The following is an 18,853-nucleotide window of genomic DNA, read 5'->3' as shown; positions in this document are numbered from 1 at the left end:
TTGATTTCATCACTCCCCAGCAGTGCAGTGCGGTGGATTTATGCACTTCTATACCTATCTAATTGGTAGTACCTATACATCGTTTCTAGATTATTTTAATTAAAATCTCTATTATAATACGCCACCGCAATCGCCGAGTAGGCACCTACTTTGCGGCGTTCAACGTAATATTAAACAATATATATTTTTATAATCTATACGTCTTATATTATAATGTGTCATTATACAACATCACGTGCATTACGTGCGGTTATAAAATATAAACACCGTGTATTTGAGCTACCGAAAACCGACAATTATACGCAGAGCGTTATATTATCTCTCGAGGCGTCTAGACGTCAAACACTCGTGTGTAATAGCAGGTATCATGCAGATACGATTATATTGCGTAGATAGGATGGTTTTAACAGAGAACATAATAGGTAGTTTATACTTTGTTCGCTGTAGATGCGTTGCACACCCCCCGAACGACGACGTTCTTATAAAATAATAATAATAATAATAATAATAATAATAATATATATTATGATATAGAGAACGAATAAATAAGCCAGTCCTATGTGATTCGTGTTCGTACTTATAAAATATAATATAATACGTACCGGAGAAAGTATACTTAAGCTTGGCTACTGTTGGCCCGTACGCGTGAAATACTTTATTATAATACTCTGTAGTCTGTATTATATTATTTTACCACAATAGGTATTGCGAACAAAACGACGTATTGCCCCTGTGATTGAAAAACTTCTTGTGCGCAAAATCGTAAAAAATATATGACATTTGAATTGAACACTTAAACACAATTTTTTACGGGTACCTCCTATAAACGTTCAACTTTAGCCACAAACAAAGCCACTTGCCGTCCACGAAAGTCTCCAGTAAGTTCAATCCGCCAATCGTTGGGTTTTTATAGGAAAAATCTCTAAAAGTAATGATCAGTAGGTATCTTCAATCATGGTTTATAGAAGTGTTTTCCAATCGGTAGTCCCCAGTCTCATAGATTTTTTTCTTCGATTTCTACTGGTCAAAGAAATGCAGGCATAAAATCACATTAAGTAAATTCTTTAGTATAGCAAATTATAATTATATTATATTAATTAAGTATAGTTATAAAATGTAACGTGAAGTGAAGTAATAAAAATAAAAATGTTTTGATTGATTTTGTGTACTCTTGTTAATGATGAGCAAAAAAAAAAGGTCTTCCTAGCCTTTGTAAAATTCTGGTGGTCCGCGACCTATGAAATATTATCGATGTGGCCCGTGGTCGTAAAAAGGTCGGGAAACACTGGGCCTCTAGGGGAGGGGGAAAATAATATTATGTCGTTCACACGCATATATCCGATCCTAAATAATACAATATAGCTGGTTCCTAATAATATAGGGTACAATTTTTCTTATCAATATTTTCTTGACGATAAAATATCGTCTCTTCGACGAATTTATTCATTCGTACCCACGCCAAACTCGACCGCCTTCGGCAGAGCTGCGCGAAGATTTGAAGCACGCCTGAACAATGATATTTTCATGTTCGTCCGCGACGTGCGTGTGTACATCATACCATTATTATAATATTAAAATGTGTATCACCAGCGTTCATCTCGACGTGTGACGGTCACGAATATCGTGAGCAGGCGAAGTGCTGGTGCTGGAGACACGTACGCTGGCAAGGTACAGCTCACTGTGCCGTAGGTATTGCGCGTAAGAATATCAAAATTATGATAACTTTAATGATAATAGTGATAAAAATGATGATAACAATAATGGTACGAGTGTAGTTGGCCGTAGCGATGCGAGAAATTCCGGCCGGATCGTTATCGTCGCCGCTGTGACGCGTAACAATAATACGTAGGTAATATTGTACACGCGCGTTCTACCGATTTTGGGCCGCAGAGAAGATTAGGGAAAATTAAACAAATATTAAGACCGAGAAACGAAAATGTAGAATAAAAAACGTATCACGGCACGCGTTATCTGATGAAACTTCTAGCGGGTGAAAATCGGGAGGCCCAACCGACCACTGCAGCCGAGGAATATTATAATTCATCGGAATCGCTGGAATATGCTGTATAATATAATATACAACACGGACGTACGCCATATATACTATAATATTCTAATATGTTACGGTAAATTACGAAAAATAACAAATTACGTAATTTTGCACCTATGGATAGGTATATCGTAAAATACATCTATTTTTAATTTATACTAGAATATCTCCAAGTTAATAAACGGGAATTTACGATACAATTATACATACAAAATATGGTTGTATATTGATGTAATCGTCTATATTTTTTTTCAAATATTTACTATAGCGAGTGTAGAAAATCCGTGACATTTCAAGTTTGCAAGATTTACCCAAAAACGAAAAGTACATATTATTCTGTTATTTTGAAAAATTGCTCGCACGGCGAGTAGCGATGTCTTGAGCGAGAACATATTTAGATAACTAGATCTAAGTATACCTATAACATACTTTCAAACATCACAACAGTATTTATAGTTATTACTTGTCATTTATCTATCAAAATCTCTAAGGATTTCCCGATACTTAATAACTAACAGAATACTTTCGGAGTATCGGACAGTCGAAAGTAATACTATAATAGTAGGTACATATAATATCCAAGGAATTTCATATTCATATTTATTACTACAATAATGTTATGTACGTTGTGGTCTACAAAATCTACAGTATACCTACTTGCCAAGTACTCGAACATCTCCGCCCTGGAGTTTTGATGGACAATTCTTGAGAAAAAACTTTCAATATGATATAATATCGTGCACATGGGTAGTGAGTAGTGGGTACTAACACCACCACCACCCAACGTCATCGCCGTTTCGACCGTGGTCGGGGACCCGCACAATTTATGGCGTTTTATATTATACGCAATATTTCTCCCGAACCGCTCGAATCTGCCAGAATTGGACCTTGATTGATATTATTCAAATTATACGCTGTTGGCGGAAAAGCCGCAAAATTACACGTTGGGCTCCGCCAAAAACCTTGATGCGAAATCGGATTAAAAGTAAAACGGTTAAGTTGAGCAATATTTTATAATAATATACTATCGTGTCCTACATGACCCTATTTCGGCCCTTATATTTCGATATACCATATTGTATAATACTTGTAGTACCTTCCTAATAGCACGTGGTCCCGTTTACTAGTTACGGTTTTGTTCGAAAAAAAATATATAAAAAAAAACCACCGCTTCTGCATAGAGCCAAACATGTGGCCGTGTAACGTCCAGTCAATAATTATTACACTATTACTCGGTCGAGGATGATGCGGCACGATTTTCTAGTCGAGATGGTTCCTTACAAATACGATTGAACAGTCATTATTACTATTATTATCGCGAAATTTGTTTGATTTTTTCTCCATTTGCTGTTCCAAATTCAGCCAATACAGTCGATCGTTCCGCAATTTCGTCCATCTCCTGCTACAAGGAGGAATATTGAGCAAGTTTCAAGTGAACTCGTGTACACGTGAACTTAATATTGAATATTATGATGATAACCGAATAATAATAATATTATTCTTATGCCTCTGCAGAGCAGCAGAAAACTCACGACAAACCACTTTAAATATTTCCGTTTTTCGTCGTTTTGATTATCGCACAAAATATTTTATACTTCCAAGCATAACATTACGACTATACACATTTATCGTAAAACGTTTTAATGTTATTGTCACCTTCTGCGCATTATCGCGCGGCCATTAACAATGAGATCGGTAAAGACCAACATTTTATAATGTTATGTTGTGATCTCAAATGTCAACCACGCGGATGGTAATTGTTTCCCAAGTATGACTTTTGAATTACAAAACAGTCAAATTATGAATCGCGTCATGGAACAATTTCTATTATGCGATTCCGCGTGTAGCCGACACTTGTTGCGAGTTGAACAGAAATATTCTCATCCAATTAGTTTTAATTATCTTTACAATAATATTATTATTATTCTCGTCTATCTTCCGTTACACACGATTACCTAAGCACTAAAACTTTAATGTTTTACCGTAAAAGTATTATGCACAGTGTGTGTATGTGTGTGTGTGTGTGTGTGGGCGTGAGTTTTTTCTCCAAAATAATAATTAAATAACGTTGCGCTATATAATAATTATACTTCACAGAACCACTCAAATACAAGAGTTTTGTACATTTTTTTGATCGAGAACATGTTTTGTCGTGCAGTTTTGTATGTTAGTATGGGGATATACTATTCGTAATTAACAAGTCATTGTATTACGGTTTAGACACATTTTGATTAGCTCTACAATGATATTTTTTGATTAAAGAAGTTTTTACACATTTATACGAGTTATAATTATTTTTATATTACCGCAGTAGGTAATAGATACATTGTATATGTTGCGCGTATTGGTGATTTTGATTATCTCATACTGTTTTGCATATTTCATAGCATTTTTGCTTGTTCCACAGCAAATTAAATACACACCCTTGGTCTACAACTGGCGCGACTGAAAAATTCTAAAATTAAAATTAAAATTCTCTTATTTTTATAGTTAGGTTAGGTACACATTTATTGTGCTACGTCTGCTAACCATAATCACAGAATATTCCATAATATGGACGGAATGGTAGTAGTCTTAGTCCAAACAACTCATCCATAATAAATTTGTGTCGGTATTGAATTTAATCGATTTTGCGGTTAAAAAAAAAAAACAACAATAATAATGCCGACACATTTTGACATGTTGCATTGTTGCACGGGTAGTTGGATGTATTTATTTATTTTTTATAATAATATCAAACATCATAAATCAAGACTGCTTAATTTTGGTTTGAAGAAAATTTTAACATAACTCGACTGGACGACTCCAGTTAAAAAATAATAAAATTACTAATTTCAGTGAGTGGCTGTGGTCATATATTATTATTGTACGATATTTGTACTACTGGCAACAACAATTATTACTGTATTGATTCCAATGGAAAGCTGACGCAAAACCAAATGTGGCAGTTTTGTTATTTGAATGTCATAATATAATTTTAAAACAAATAATTAATATACAATTTAATTAATAAGTTTGAAACAATTGCAAAGTATTGAAATGTTAATCATTTATTGGAAGCATATTCAATTTAAAATTTTCTCAAAACAAAATATACTGAAATGCTGCTTGGTATATTTTTTATGCGAATATTTATTGAAAACTGCTGTATAAATGCACTATAGATTTTATTCGTCTTGAATACTATCGAACGTTAAACAATTTGAGAATATATTTAATATTTTCTGCATTTGTAGGTAATACAGTGTTTTAGTTCTTCATTTCGTAACAGAGCGAAATAATATAGTATAATTAACCGTTTCTAATACGACGCGTTTTCGATAAAAATAATTGTATTTAGTTCCGTCTGCTACATGCGGATTGATGTCATCTTGTCAAGTATAATATTATGGCCGTTGTAGATGCCTTATGGTTTATATTTTATAGTATTATAATACTTCAGATGCAAATTATCACGTTTTCAACTAGACGATAGTACAACCTTGTACAGGTAGGATAGACGTATTATTTGTATCCAAATGGGTATTATTAAACCGGCGGATAATAATTTTATTTTTTACATTAACAACGCTCGGAACAGTGAAATGGTGCTCTGCTGCAGTGTCTGTTTCATAAATCACAACGCCGTTCGAATTGCAGTTGGCATTATTTTTACGTCTGGAGTCGAGCGGCCTCCGACAATTTTTTATTATGAAATTGCAACCAAAAGTATTATTATTAGTATCACAATAATATTTTAAGAAATAATGGCGCTTATATAGGTGTATACGGCATGCGTTTTTGTGACCTCGGAGGGACCAGGAATAATTGTCGTATTATAACTGCTGCTGACATGTCGCCTATGACACGATAAGTCATAATAATGGTATAGTTTTCTATATGCGAACACAACAATCCGTATTGCATTTTCCCCGCAGATGTAAAATGTCGGTAATTATTAGCGGTCTGCAGTCATACGACCATATAATGCGTAGACTATGAGTTCCAACACAGGTTATACAGTCTTAGAAACCAAAAACTAAAACCGTTCATGATTGGTTTTAGTTTTAAATATTGTAAATTTTATTACAATCACTATATTATGTACCGGATAATTGAGTTACTCTTACGCGGTTTTAATAATATTGTTATGATTGGTAAAAAAACAAAGCCGATTTTGTTGTTGTGGAATCAAACCAACGCGGGTTCACATTAAAAATAACTCACTGTATCATATTGCATTATTAACTAGTGAAACGGTCATCTATTAAATTCGGCAATTCTTTACTGTCGACGCGACAAAAAAATGATAAAACATTGTCACGGCATATGATGGAAATCTCACACGTCCAGTCGTATTGTTCTTGAGTTTAAGTCGATGCGATATATCTTTGGTAAAAAACCAATAAGTTGATTGTACGAAATGCATCTTTTATTGCCGTGATCGATTTAATTGTATAATCCCCGATGCCGAGTTGAGATTCGTTTTTTTCCCGTAAATCCGGTTTAAACATTAATGCTTAACACGTTTCAAACGTCTGTAAAATGAATCTGTAAATACACTAATTATACTATAATAATATGGTTTAATTGCTTTTTAAATTACTTTTCTTGCATACCATCGAGTTACTAAATGATAATATTACGATAGCCCGTACCCATGCAGATCTTAACGAAAGACCAAAACAAACCAATTTTGATGTTGTTTTTTAAACGATCGTTCGGCGTGATATTATGGTATTAACATTTTTCAACCGGGCCGATATTTTAGATCTTGTTCGCATTTGTCATGACTCATGTGTCGCACGATATTGTTATTGTGGTACAATAGCGATTTATTATCGGCGTCGGCGTACCTTTATGTATATATTATATTATGCTCGGCAGCAGTTAATGAAATACCGTAAATAGTAGTTGCGATGTTTTCACTAGCGATCGATTGTTTTCTTCGACGCGTTTTCTATTTTCGCGTTCCGAACACGACCCGATGACGATAGGTACTAGACAATGTGGTCGACTGCGCGCGCGCAAAAAAAAAAAACACACACTCACACACAAACGAGACAAAACGGCAATTGTACAACAACCACAATGGGTAGGTATACTGATATTATATAAGTCGCGGCAACGTTCAGAGGATATTATAGAGCGTTTTCGAAAGGATATCCGTCGAGATTTGCTTATAGGTTAACATTCGAAATCCATTGACGACGATAACCACAACGATAACATTTGGCAGATCAAATAATATTATATTATATATTGTAATAATAAAAGCAATAATGAGAATTTGGGGGCTCAGAACCAAAAGGTTCTAACAAACAATATAAATGTGTTCGCAGAAGAGCTATATAGCTATTTTATACAATCTAAGTTTGAAAAAAATCTTTCGGCAATAAATGTTTAAAATTTGTTCTTTGTCTGAAGTAAAAATTGTCACTTACCAACAGGCAACAAGTTCTCCAAATTGAAACTTTTGATTGTAATACATTATGTTCTCTATCAAGACCGTAGCTAGAAAAATATTTAGGGGGGTTTTGAGTATAAATATGTTATATTAAATAATAAAATATGAAAATCAAGGCTTTATTCAGACATTTCGGGGGAGGGGGGGGGGGTTGAACCCTGACCCCCCTGGCTACAGCCTTGTTTTCTATGATTTAAAGGTTTTTTGTATTTCATTAAAATATGTAAGATTCCCTGGAAGTGATATTCTGTTGCACCAAAATAGTATGATGATAAAGCACAATAAATATTAAACTGGTAGTGATTTTTGCTTATCGTTATTAATTTTATAATGTAGATAAAAATTTAGTGTTATGTAGTTAAAAACTGAATGGTTTTGTATTTAGATCACTATTAAATATTTGCACATTTTGTCTAGAATCGTCTAGTACTCATTAAACGACGCTCCAATACATGGTTGTTTGAGGGCTTGGACTATAGAGCATTGAAAACTTACACTATACATAATGAAATAAAAATTATACTACTATAAGAAATGGATTTTCCTAAAAAAAAAATATATCGACTTAGAACCTTTTTGGAGCCGAGCCCACGAATCGATGTCGGTCGACTGTAACAGTCGCAATATTTTACGGCCCGTAAACTCGGACGCGGACGGATTGTCCGCACGCCTCACAAAAAAATCGCAATCGGCTTAACAAGCGCGAAACACAACACTATTATCATTATACGTTAATGTGTTGTCATCTCGGTAAACTATGTCTGGCGCGATGAACCCACCGAGACGAGGACCATAGATCTCCGAGACACATAACCTACATTACATTGTTATAGATCGGACGCCGCCCCGGAGCGCAACATTTGCATCTATCCACCTGTAATACAGGTTTATCGAATTTCATCGATGTAAATAGCCCGCGTAGGATATATATTTTCGAATCTCTAAAATCTCGGTACCTATAATGGGCTGCGAGAAAGGGGGGCGGTGGTCGTTTAGGCGGAGGAAACAATTTCGACCGGAAAATTAAAAGTGGGGTGAGTGAAATTATTTTTACTTGCATGAGATGCAGTAACCCAGTGACTTTTATATGATCGTTTTCAAAAATGGGGTTAATTGTTTGTATCACTTATAGTATAAGACGGCACAAACGGTATTTTTTGTGGAATAAATACTCGGCCAAAGAGACCGCGTTTCGGCCAAGCGGTCTACTCCCTCGAGAAGTCTTCAAGTCCCTATGCAAAATATTTACCACGGCTGTTGTCCAGAGTGGCCAATACGAATTCGTAAATACTAATGATATATCATAACACTAAAGAACAACACATTTTCAAAGATTATTGTCAACACGCGATTTAGGAACTCAATAGTACAATAGGTTTTTGTAGGTTATAGTGACTTTTTTCTCGCAGTTAATTCAGCCATAGGTGTTTTTAAAATGACGTTCAACACCGCGATTATATAATATTATATAATACAGTAAAATTGTTCATAACATTAATTGTTATAATGATATTATTCTCAGCTGTTGTTTGCTACTTTTATAGTATTTATTAACAATTAACAAATATGTCTTCTTATGAGATGTCATACTTACGAAATCAACCTAAACATTTCGCGAAACTTGTTACACTTAGTTATGCTGGTTATACGAGACACGCATATTATTATTATTATCGGCTAGTTCGATATTAAGTGTAAAACGGTTAAAACGGCCGAAAATCCTTACAGATTTGCGTTCAACCGATCTTATCTGGTGTGGTGGTTGACTTCAATATTGGAAAGAATTTATCTGTAATCAAAAAGGTATTAAATCTATTCGAGGCATAAGTTTCTTACGGTATTTTAATTTTTGAACGAGTTCCGAGTAAGACATCATGTAAAAATGTCCATAAATCGTTAAGTGTCCATAAAGTGTCCATAAAGAATTAAAATATCGAAAAGAACCTCAATTTACAATCAAACACAGTGTACTTGCTCAACTCTCGACCAGTCGACTCTGATTTTGAGCCTGTAAGACGGATACAACGAATGCGAGTTTGACGTATAGGTACTAAGGAATATTTTCAATCAGTTTACCGTTTGGAATTCTGGGAGTTTTCGCAACATGTAAAACATGTTTGTATGAACAACGTAATATTGTAATTATTAATAATAGTACTTAATGAAATTGTAATATTTTAATTATTTTTCTATTTAGTTGGTAAATGAAACAAGTGTACTAGTAGGTTTGGTTAACGCATTATTTTAATGGCATAGTACAATATTATATTAAAAAAATACCACGAAAATATTACTAACGGAACAGGTTTCAGCGCGTTATTATAATAATATATTATAATAGTAAAGTTGGACAGGAAACATTTCATCTATTCCAGCTACTTACCTTCGGGCCGTTTCCGGAACGTCCTGCAATAGAGGAAACTCGTGTGCGTATGCCAAATGGAAATCGTCCCGGTGACCATTGTACCGACACGATTTGCGATGATAATATTTAAATGTCGTGCGCGACTGCCGTCGTACAGTCCAAATGGAGGAAAATCCTGGAATCCTGAAATAATAATTTCTCCATTCGCTGGCGACGGTGATTTTTAACTGACGCCAGAGGCACCTATATACATATATTATATACTTCCTAACTGGCATTGTGCCAAGGCATTATTATTGCTATTATCATTGTCGTTGTAGGTACATTGATTTCGTTTAAAAATTACATTGTCTTCTATAAATGGTTAAGTCCACTACGATAATATGGGCAGGTACAGCACTTGGCGTCCATTGATATATTATTACGTTTGGATATTATGTAAAAAAAAAAAAATACAAATCTACAATATTAATCTTCTGGCTGTATAGTATTTGAACGAAACTGTTTGTATACTATAATATTATTATATTTACTCGTGTGTAGAGAAGACAATGAAGTGGCTCTTTCGTTTCCATTATTATTGTATTACTTTTCCCATTGTAATGGAACATATTAAAATATTATTATGTAGATAACGTGATGCATATTTTGTAGTGTTGGCTTCTTGTATATTATTTTCATTATACTTTAAGAATAATAATTGTTCACATAGTGCACATATTTACTAACTTTTGGACGTTTTTTCACAAAAACAACTTTTCGTCCATAATACAATATTAGGACAAAATTTTAGTTTCGTTTCACGTTCAACCAAATGTCATATTATTTTCCAACCGATTGTATGGTAAACATATTGTGGTTTGCCGTCAACCGCATATTACTACTGCCTATACGGGCTATAATATAATGTGTCTACACGTTTCACTCATTAAATAGTAATAAAGTAGGTATATTATTTATATTGTAGGTGATTTGTCGATTGCTATTAAAAAAAAAGAAAACAAAACAAATAAAAAATGTTTAATATTATAATAATATAATGTACACATATTATATTATTATATTTTGGCCTGCGGGTCATTGAGAAAACGAGTTTGCTAATCAAACATCTGAGAAGAGACGTCTTGAGATAATATAATTACTGGCTATAAACTTTCATTGAACGCGTAAGATCACTCATAAAAGTGATTGTAATTTTTTTTAAGTTCAACGTGTTTTTTTCAATATAAATTAAATTTATTTTAAGAACGTGTTTTGCATATTATATACATATAGGTACTTAAAATGTCACGCATTTGTATACCTAACAGTATTTAAAGGTGATTTCTATCGATAAATTGGTAATTCGTTTTGAGTGCACAGTACGTATAATATAGGTAGTACATATTAGGTTATACATAATATGATATATATATAATCATTCAACATCGCAACGATACGGTTAAGAAATGAAATGATTCTTTTGAAAAAAAAAATGAAATGATATTAAAAAAAAAACATTATACAATGGACGTATCGCGAACTATTGAACTTGGTTCGATAGTCGAAATACCGAACGGTATTTACCAAAACGATTTGTGTTGAGTGTGTGTGTGTGTGTGTGTGTGTGTGTGTGTGTGTGTGTGCAATCCGTTGGCAATCGAGAAGACTATTATTATCTCGTGGGTCGACGTGTAACATCAAACGCGGCCGATTGGTCACGGTACACGAGCCGGTATGTGTACGGGGCCTTCGTGTAAAAAGTCACCAGAGGAGACCATCGTCGTCGTCGTCGTCATCATCATCATCATCATCATCATCATCATCATCATCGTCGTCGTCATCATTATCATAAACGCATTTCGCCGAACAATGGCGTGGAACGGTTTCCCACGAAGTCGCGACGCGCCGGGAAATTATAAGAAGACGCTCACGAAGCGCCGTGTTCGTGTCCGCACGCGTCCATCACGTATAATATATAATAATATTATAAACTAAACCATACACAGCCAGAGGACCAGTACATCCCCATTAATATCGCATGCAGTTTACAAAATGGGTTTTCGATGTCGGAGCAACGGAGTGACGAAATTAAATAACGCGATGACATAATGTAGCGGTCATCGTTGGGGTCGTGTAAACTAGACGGTGTATATTATATATATATAGTAGGCCGATTATCTATTGTTGGTAAACACTCGAATTATCCCGGAAAATTATAAACTTTTTTATTTGACGGATCCATTACTCGAGGACCTGCTCAATGACGAAACAAACTCGACACTATATTACTATACAGCACAGTAACTATCACTTTTTTTATAAATTGAAGTCATCAGAAGGAAAAACACAAGTCGTATACATAATTTTATTGAAACGATAAAAATTAAGACGCTTTTCTTCAAAATGTAACGACTGCAACAAACTGATCCGAAAATAATACATCTCCAAAAATATTAATACCTTTTCATTTTGAGAAAACGAATATAAAAGACCAAATAAATATATTACTCTGTACATATACGACAACGATCCCTATCACCTTACACGGGACTCTGTGATGAAATTTTATAAAGACGAACGACGACGACGACGACGAAAAATCGAATGCGACGGTATTGCGCAGTTCGGGGCGTTGAGGTCACCGTGATCGACGATCCGGGGAGACGTTTTCGACCAGTCCTCGTGTTCATTAACCGAGACACTACTTATTTTACGCTATTCGGAATCGCGTTTTCGTGCGTTGTTCTTGTTCGAAGCTTCTGCGTACGCATAACTCAAATGCGTGTGTCGAAGTTGACTTGAAGTCACCGACACTATAATATATTGTGTTTATAATTAAATGTCAGCCGACGAATTCAATTTACAAACGCGTCCGTCGTGCGTATACGTATTCAAATACAATATAATATATTATTATATAGAACCTACGGCTGAGATCCGTCCAGGTCGGTGGTATTAATCCGTCCAATAAAAAGAATAAATAAATAAATATAATAATCAAAATCGCGTGTCGATCGTAATAAAAAAAACGTGCGAACAGTTCGTGACCGTTAATCATTACTATACAGTTGTGTTCTCAACGGAATATTTTAGATTTAAAAAACTCAGTATAATAATATTATAATAAGCAAGTGTACGATATAATATATGTATCATACGATTTACGAATGCAGAGTCTCGGAATCGTGACGACCAGAATTGTATCAACTTTTGCGATCGTTTATACTCATTAAACGCAAAGCTCGCGTTAAACGATGACTTAATATTATATTGCAGGGACGTGTCATATGCACGCATTAAAAATATTATCGGTGTATGCATTACATTAACTATCAATGAACCATGTTTTTTATTTATGCTAACAATAACCCGCACTTGAGAACACGGTTTTTTGTACTTGCCAAACATCTCAAAGTTTAGACTGGCACGCACGTTATATTATTTTGGAGAGTAACAGATGAGCGACAACCGTATAGCTGCTGGCGGGCACTCCTCGCCGTTTACGTCTCACAGTTGAAACATCAATAATAAATTAAATATGATATTCCATGCAGGGAGCGTTAAGGACGAACATTTTTGAAAACTTGTAGAGCTTACGGACACAGGCAGCATCTTTAACGTCTGATGACTATTGAGAACGTGAAGTCTTGAGCTCTCAATTATGACTGCCAGTGTTGTACTAACAATTACAATAGCACATACAATTTACCAAAGCGAAGAATGCGAAACAAGAGATGTGCACGGAATCGTCGAGCTTATTCCGGGGTGACTGCAAAGAATCGATAAACGAGTCCACAGATCACAGCTGTTGTCAAAATATTGTAATTGGCTCGATCGTTTTGTTCAGCCCTCCGAGAGGAAATCGGTATATAAAAGGTCAAAGTTGCTTTATAAAATTGAGACTTGAGATAAATCTGTACCAATATTTATATGTGTTGGTTATGTGGACAAACGGTGTTCATGTTCATTGTCTGTATTCACAAAGTCGGTTGATGTAGAAGAGACACCTTCACCGAGACACTGAATAATCTGTCTTGGCATTCGGTCAAGATCGGACGGTAAGAAAATTAAAACTCTAATATTATATTATGTTATCGCACACACAAAATCATTGACGACTGTCGAGTTCCATAGAACTATTGAGTTGTTTTTATAACTAAAAGGGATTCAACTGCCATGTGAAAATTTGCCGATTTAACATTACAGTCAAATATTATTCGGCTTAGGTTTTTATAGGTTGATTCTATAATAAAGGCAGAGGATCACATTAATCACTTAGTATTATGACATTAAGAGTGTACGTTCCGACGTGCTTACTGAACAATATCAACAGTCTGCTCGGCGAAGACGGATCAGACTTATGTCTAGATACGTCGGCAGACGATATAATAAACATATCTGTCGTTCGCGGAATATTGTTATACAACATTTATGATAATATACGGTTACAGTCAAGCGAAAAGGGTTTGCAGACCAGAACGGCTGAGGTTTGTGTTTCGCTCCGGAAACGGCGGCTGCGAGAGCCGAATAAACATTAATAATACTAATGCGATTCCCTATCATATAGTCGGTAGACATAGTATGATTATGATATACTCGTTGTTCACATAATATTGCGCTGAAATGTTCTATAAAAATATTATTATATTGTATCCAACCTACCTATAACGCGTCTACAATGTAGACTCTACATATTATATGCCTTTCCAGGGGAAAGTGGGTACGATTTAATATTTAATAATAATCGCACTACTCGTGATTATTGTCGGAGATAAGAGTAAGGAGACCAAAGTCTGCGTATCAAGTTCAGGCATGTAGAAAGTGCACGCTTTGCTGTCATGAAAAAGAGCCGAACGGCATAAAAATTTCGAAATTCTAGTAAAAAATGTAGATAACAAAACCGACTAGGTGTTTGTCCTAAATTACGTATTATTGTGAATTGCTTACAAATATGTTATGATATTATGTTGATTAAACGAAACCGAAATGATGTGATCTGGATGCAGCATAATAAACCTGATCATACCGAACTGTATGTCTGTATTTGATGAATACCTTAACGTGTCGTTTGGTTGATCTCAAAAAACTGAAATTATGATAAATTGTTCATAAAAAAACTATTCCGTTACACCAAAAGCACTAAAACGTTTAAACTTTAAACCATTCAACATCGTACGAGTATAGGTATGATTACTACCAAAATAAATACTTATATTATATAATATAAATCTATGGTAATATTATAGTTTAGGAATTTAAAAATTGTTTGTTTGAATTTTTATTTAAGTGCATTGGAATTTGATTTTTTCACAAAAATCGTAATCAACAATTTACAGGAAAAAATCAATTTTCGTTGGAAAAAGATAGTCAGAAAATAAAGTTAGTTTTTGAGCCACCCCAAGACACTTCTTTAAAGTATAGCCATCAAAGAATTTGAATAATATGGTCTTTAACTCTAAGTAGGTAATAATTAAAAATTCCTAAAATCAGAATTTGATTAAAATGACATTTCGTTGAAAGTATATTTAGTATACTTCAGGTTATGACTTAGTACTCAATTCGAGTGATAATATTGTGATATACCTATGCTACGTGGGATAAGTAACGGCAAGTACCATAATATAATATGTAATAATATTATAAAATCATCAAGACTGTGTTTTCGCTCGGTTTTGCGGTTCGTTCACCACCGATCGCTAGCTCGTTTGCGACGCGATTGAAATCAATAATTTATTAGAAGGGTTTTCACCGATTGAGTCATAATTGTATTATTAGCACTCGCGAATCCTGTTCATAACCTTGACCGGACCGGAAAACGTAGACGATAATAATAATAATATTAATAAATAATGGTTGGTATATACATACTATTATTATTAGACATCGTACGTTTACTGTGCCGAACGTACATCACGTGCGAGATTTTCAAAACTATTAATTTGAAAACGAAAAAAAATAATAATTATGCAGTTTAGCATAAATAAACGTGGTGTATACACTGTGATCTGCGTACGTACGGAATAAAGACCCAACACGCGACGATAGAATAAATAAGATTTGTTCACGGATATATGAAAATTAAAAAAATAGTTTTGATAAACTCGTCGTGCGATGATCGCATCCGTAGTGTTTCATCTGGCATACGTATTATCCATAAAGTATACCCATAGAGAGTAATAAAATAACAAAATTACTATAAATTTATTACTCTCCGAATACGACTCACGACGACCCGCGACCGTACCTATACATCATATTATTATTGTTGTTGTTGGGTTTTTCACCGACGAACTCTAAAAGGAAAAACCAAATTTCGTAACCCCTTTTTTATGACTGTGATATTTGAACGAGAACGTTATAAAAACCAAAGACCCGCTAAAATTTGTTTAGTCGTCCGAATGAAATTCGCGTGTTTCTGAGTGTCTTTATAAAATATTATAATATTATCGTTCTATAGACTACCCAGTTCATCTACCTACAATCGCCGTTTGTTGTCTAGTGATGACAGACATCATTAATATTTATTACACATTTATTACGCGTCAGTGTCCGACTTCTTTCGACTAAACTCTAACGTTTATTTTTCTTATATTTTATTCTAAGACAAGTAATAACAAATGTACACAACGTACAAACTGTAATTTATACATTAAAACATAGTTATTTAGAAACGAATTTATTAACAACCAGAGATTTGGGTAAAATACATTCAAAAGATATTAAGCATACACACTTTAAAATATTACTTATTATGCACTTGAATACGGGAAAATATGCGCTAAATTAACTAAATTATAATATGTAAAATAATTAATGTAATAAAACAAATTCGAAACCGTGATCAAACCCAAACTTAAAAATCGGAGAAAAAAATTACCGTTACTTGACTCGGCACGATCGCGATGAATAGATAGATGATTGTTGAACTACAAAACCAATAGTTGAAGTCCATGTCAAAGTATCAGTTATGGTTACATGATTTTTAAATAGTAATGATCGCGAACACGGCCCTTTTAAATTAACTAGATTATAAACCTTCCTGATAGTTACTAAATTTACCAACTCGAGGTCTTAGGACCTTAGTATCGTAACCTAATCTAACTGAATGTGTCGCTGATTTCACGAACGCGTATACTAACCCTTGCCAATACTTTTCGTTTTCCAGGAGTAAATACGATTTGATATAAATAATATTATAACATTATAACGACTGCAGCAGCCCACGAAACGCATCCAGGATGAGCAGCAGTTGCAACTGCCCGGTGACCCAGCCGGGACCGACGTTGGCCAGCACATGTGGTGGGTCGGCGTTCATGTTGTTCATGGGCCTATTGGAGGTGTTTATCAGGTCGCAGTGCGACATCGAAGACCCGTGCGGCCGACCGGCGAACAGGGCGTTGCCGGACAAGGAGTACGACTTCATCGTCGTGGGTGGTGGAACGGCGGGCAGCGTGATGGCCAGCAGACTCAGCGAGGTGATCATTAAATCTTTGCGCAATGCGTTGTTATTACCAGGACCAAGGACGACGGGTTGGACATCAAATAGTATCCCTGCAAACTGTGGTAAAACTTCGATTACCCATCTGAAATGCGGACTCGAATCTCATTCGAACTGTCCACGCGTTTCCTGAACTTTTTTCTTCAATCCGTACAATAAGCAAATTCGATTTTATCAAATAAGTATGATTTAAAAACTGATTTCTTGAGAGGGGAAACTCATCCACGCATTGATAAAACCCGTGATTTTCAACCAAGTTTGAACTCTCAAATTTTCAAATAAATAAATAATACCTGAATCAGTATTAACCAAGTTGTACGTAGGTAAGTTACTAGAAATTGTAAGTTTTTTCCAATAGCAATAATATTTTCTGTCACACTCGCACATGGTTTTAATCGAACAATTCGAATTTTGTTAAGTTCGAGGGTTCGAAGACTTCGAGGACATCCCATCTCTTAAATTGTAACTTATCATTGATGTGAAATCGTATGAAAAAGTCACGCACGATTTTGTTTGTTTTTAAAAATACAATTTATGAAACGCCAAACCATTGTAATTCAGAAATTGAACTTCACCCTGTAATTGAGTACTTAAATCTTCTCATTAGAAATATTGTCACTAAAGTAGTCTTCGCAGCAAATTTAAAAAAAACAAAACAATCACGATCTACCTACTGTGAAAAATATCGATTGTTTTTATAGTACTTTAATCGAGATCTGATTGGTACCGTTTCCAGACACCAACTCTCCAAGCTCAACAATTTTATATTTTTCGAGTTTTTGAAATTATTTTTTCATGATATTTTCAGGTACCGCAATGGAAAGTTTTGTTAATTGAGTCGGGTGGAGATGAACCCACCGGCACACAAGTCCCGTCAATGTTCCTGAATTTTTTGGGTTCGTCAATTGATTGGAGTTACAACACAGAACCTGAAGAAATGGCGTGCTTAAGCAGTCCTGAGAGGCGATGCAACTGGCCCAGAGGAAAGGTAACGTACAAACGATCTTACATTATTATTGTGTTGTTCTATAAATGCAACTGAAAATTGATTTTATCGAACATGAAAGTTCCGGGATTAAAATATAATTGCTAAAAATAATTGCCGCGATGGCGTATTTTTGAAGGCGTGAAATGAACTCGAGTAGCACGTATTATTTTCTTTTCGAAAATTAATTAGGAACGTAGGTGTAGGTACAAACTACAAACTATAGCTGCTGAACTACGGCGTGTTGCGTAACATAAATCGTAATTTATATGTTTTTAACGAGGGATAGTTTCAAAAATCGGCGCTGACCCGTGACGAAAATCAAGATCAACAGTGTAGTTTTCTACTTAACAAACGATCGCGTAATCGAACTATTATGATTCATAAGACATAACTAAACATGAAATAATATAATGACCTGGCTAATTAAATAACAAATTATAGTCACACTTCTATACACGCTTATAGACTGTCGGTTAGGTTAGTTTAAAATTAAACTCAGTATAATATCTGCAATTACACTTGAT

The 18,853-nt window shown here is 34.7% G+C and overlaps 1 protein-coding gene across 4 annotated transcripts in view; it reads left to right on the top strand.

The window, feature by feature from the left end:
- LOC111031528 (glucose dehydrogenase [FAD, quinone]) overlaps positions 1–18,853 on the top strand; it is a 39,445-nt gene that overhangs the window by 6,460 nt on the left and 14,132 nt on the right. For 2 of the 4 annotated variants that reach the window (XM_022311517.1, XM_022311513.1), the window contains exons 2-3: positions 17,009–17,318; positions 18,150–18,329. In XM_022311517.1, the coding sequence (XP_022167209.1) occupies positions 17,082–17,318; positions 18,150–18,329 (417 nt within the window). In that variant the 5' untranslated portion in view covers positions 17,009–17,081. Of the gene's footprint in view, positions 1–16,227; positions 16,451–16,478; positions 16,542–17,008; positions 17,319–18,149; positions 18,330–18,853 lie in introns of those variants that run through there. The other 2 variants (XM_022311514.1, XM_022311516.1) reach the window with 2 other exon arrangements.

The sequence above is a fragment of the Myzus persicae genome, unplaced genomic scaffold (genome assembly GCF_001856785.1).
Source record: "Myzus persicae strain clone G006 unplaced genomic scaffold, MPER_G0061.0, whole genome shotgun sequence".
Lineage (NCBI taxonomy): Eukaryota > Metazoa > Arthropoda > Insecta > Hemiptera > Aphididae > Myzus > Myzus persicae.
The sequence above is the reverse complement of the archived record's forward strand: the minus strand, read 5'-3'. Positions and strand labels throughout refer to the sequence as shown.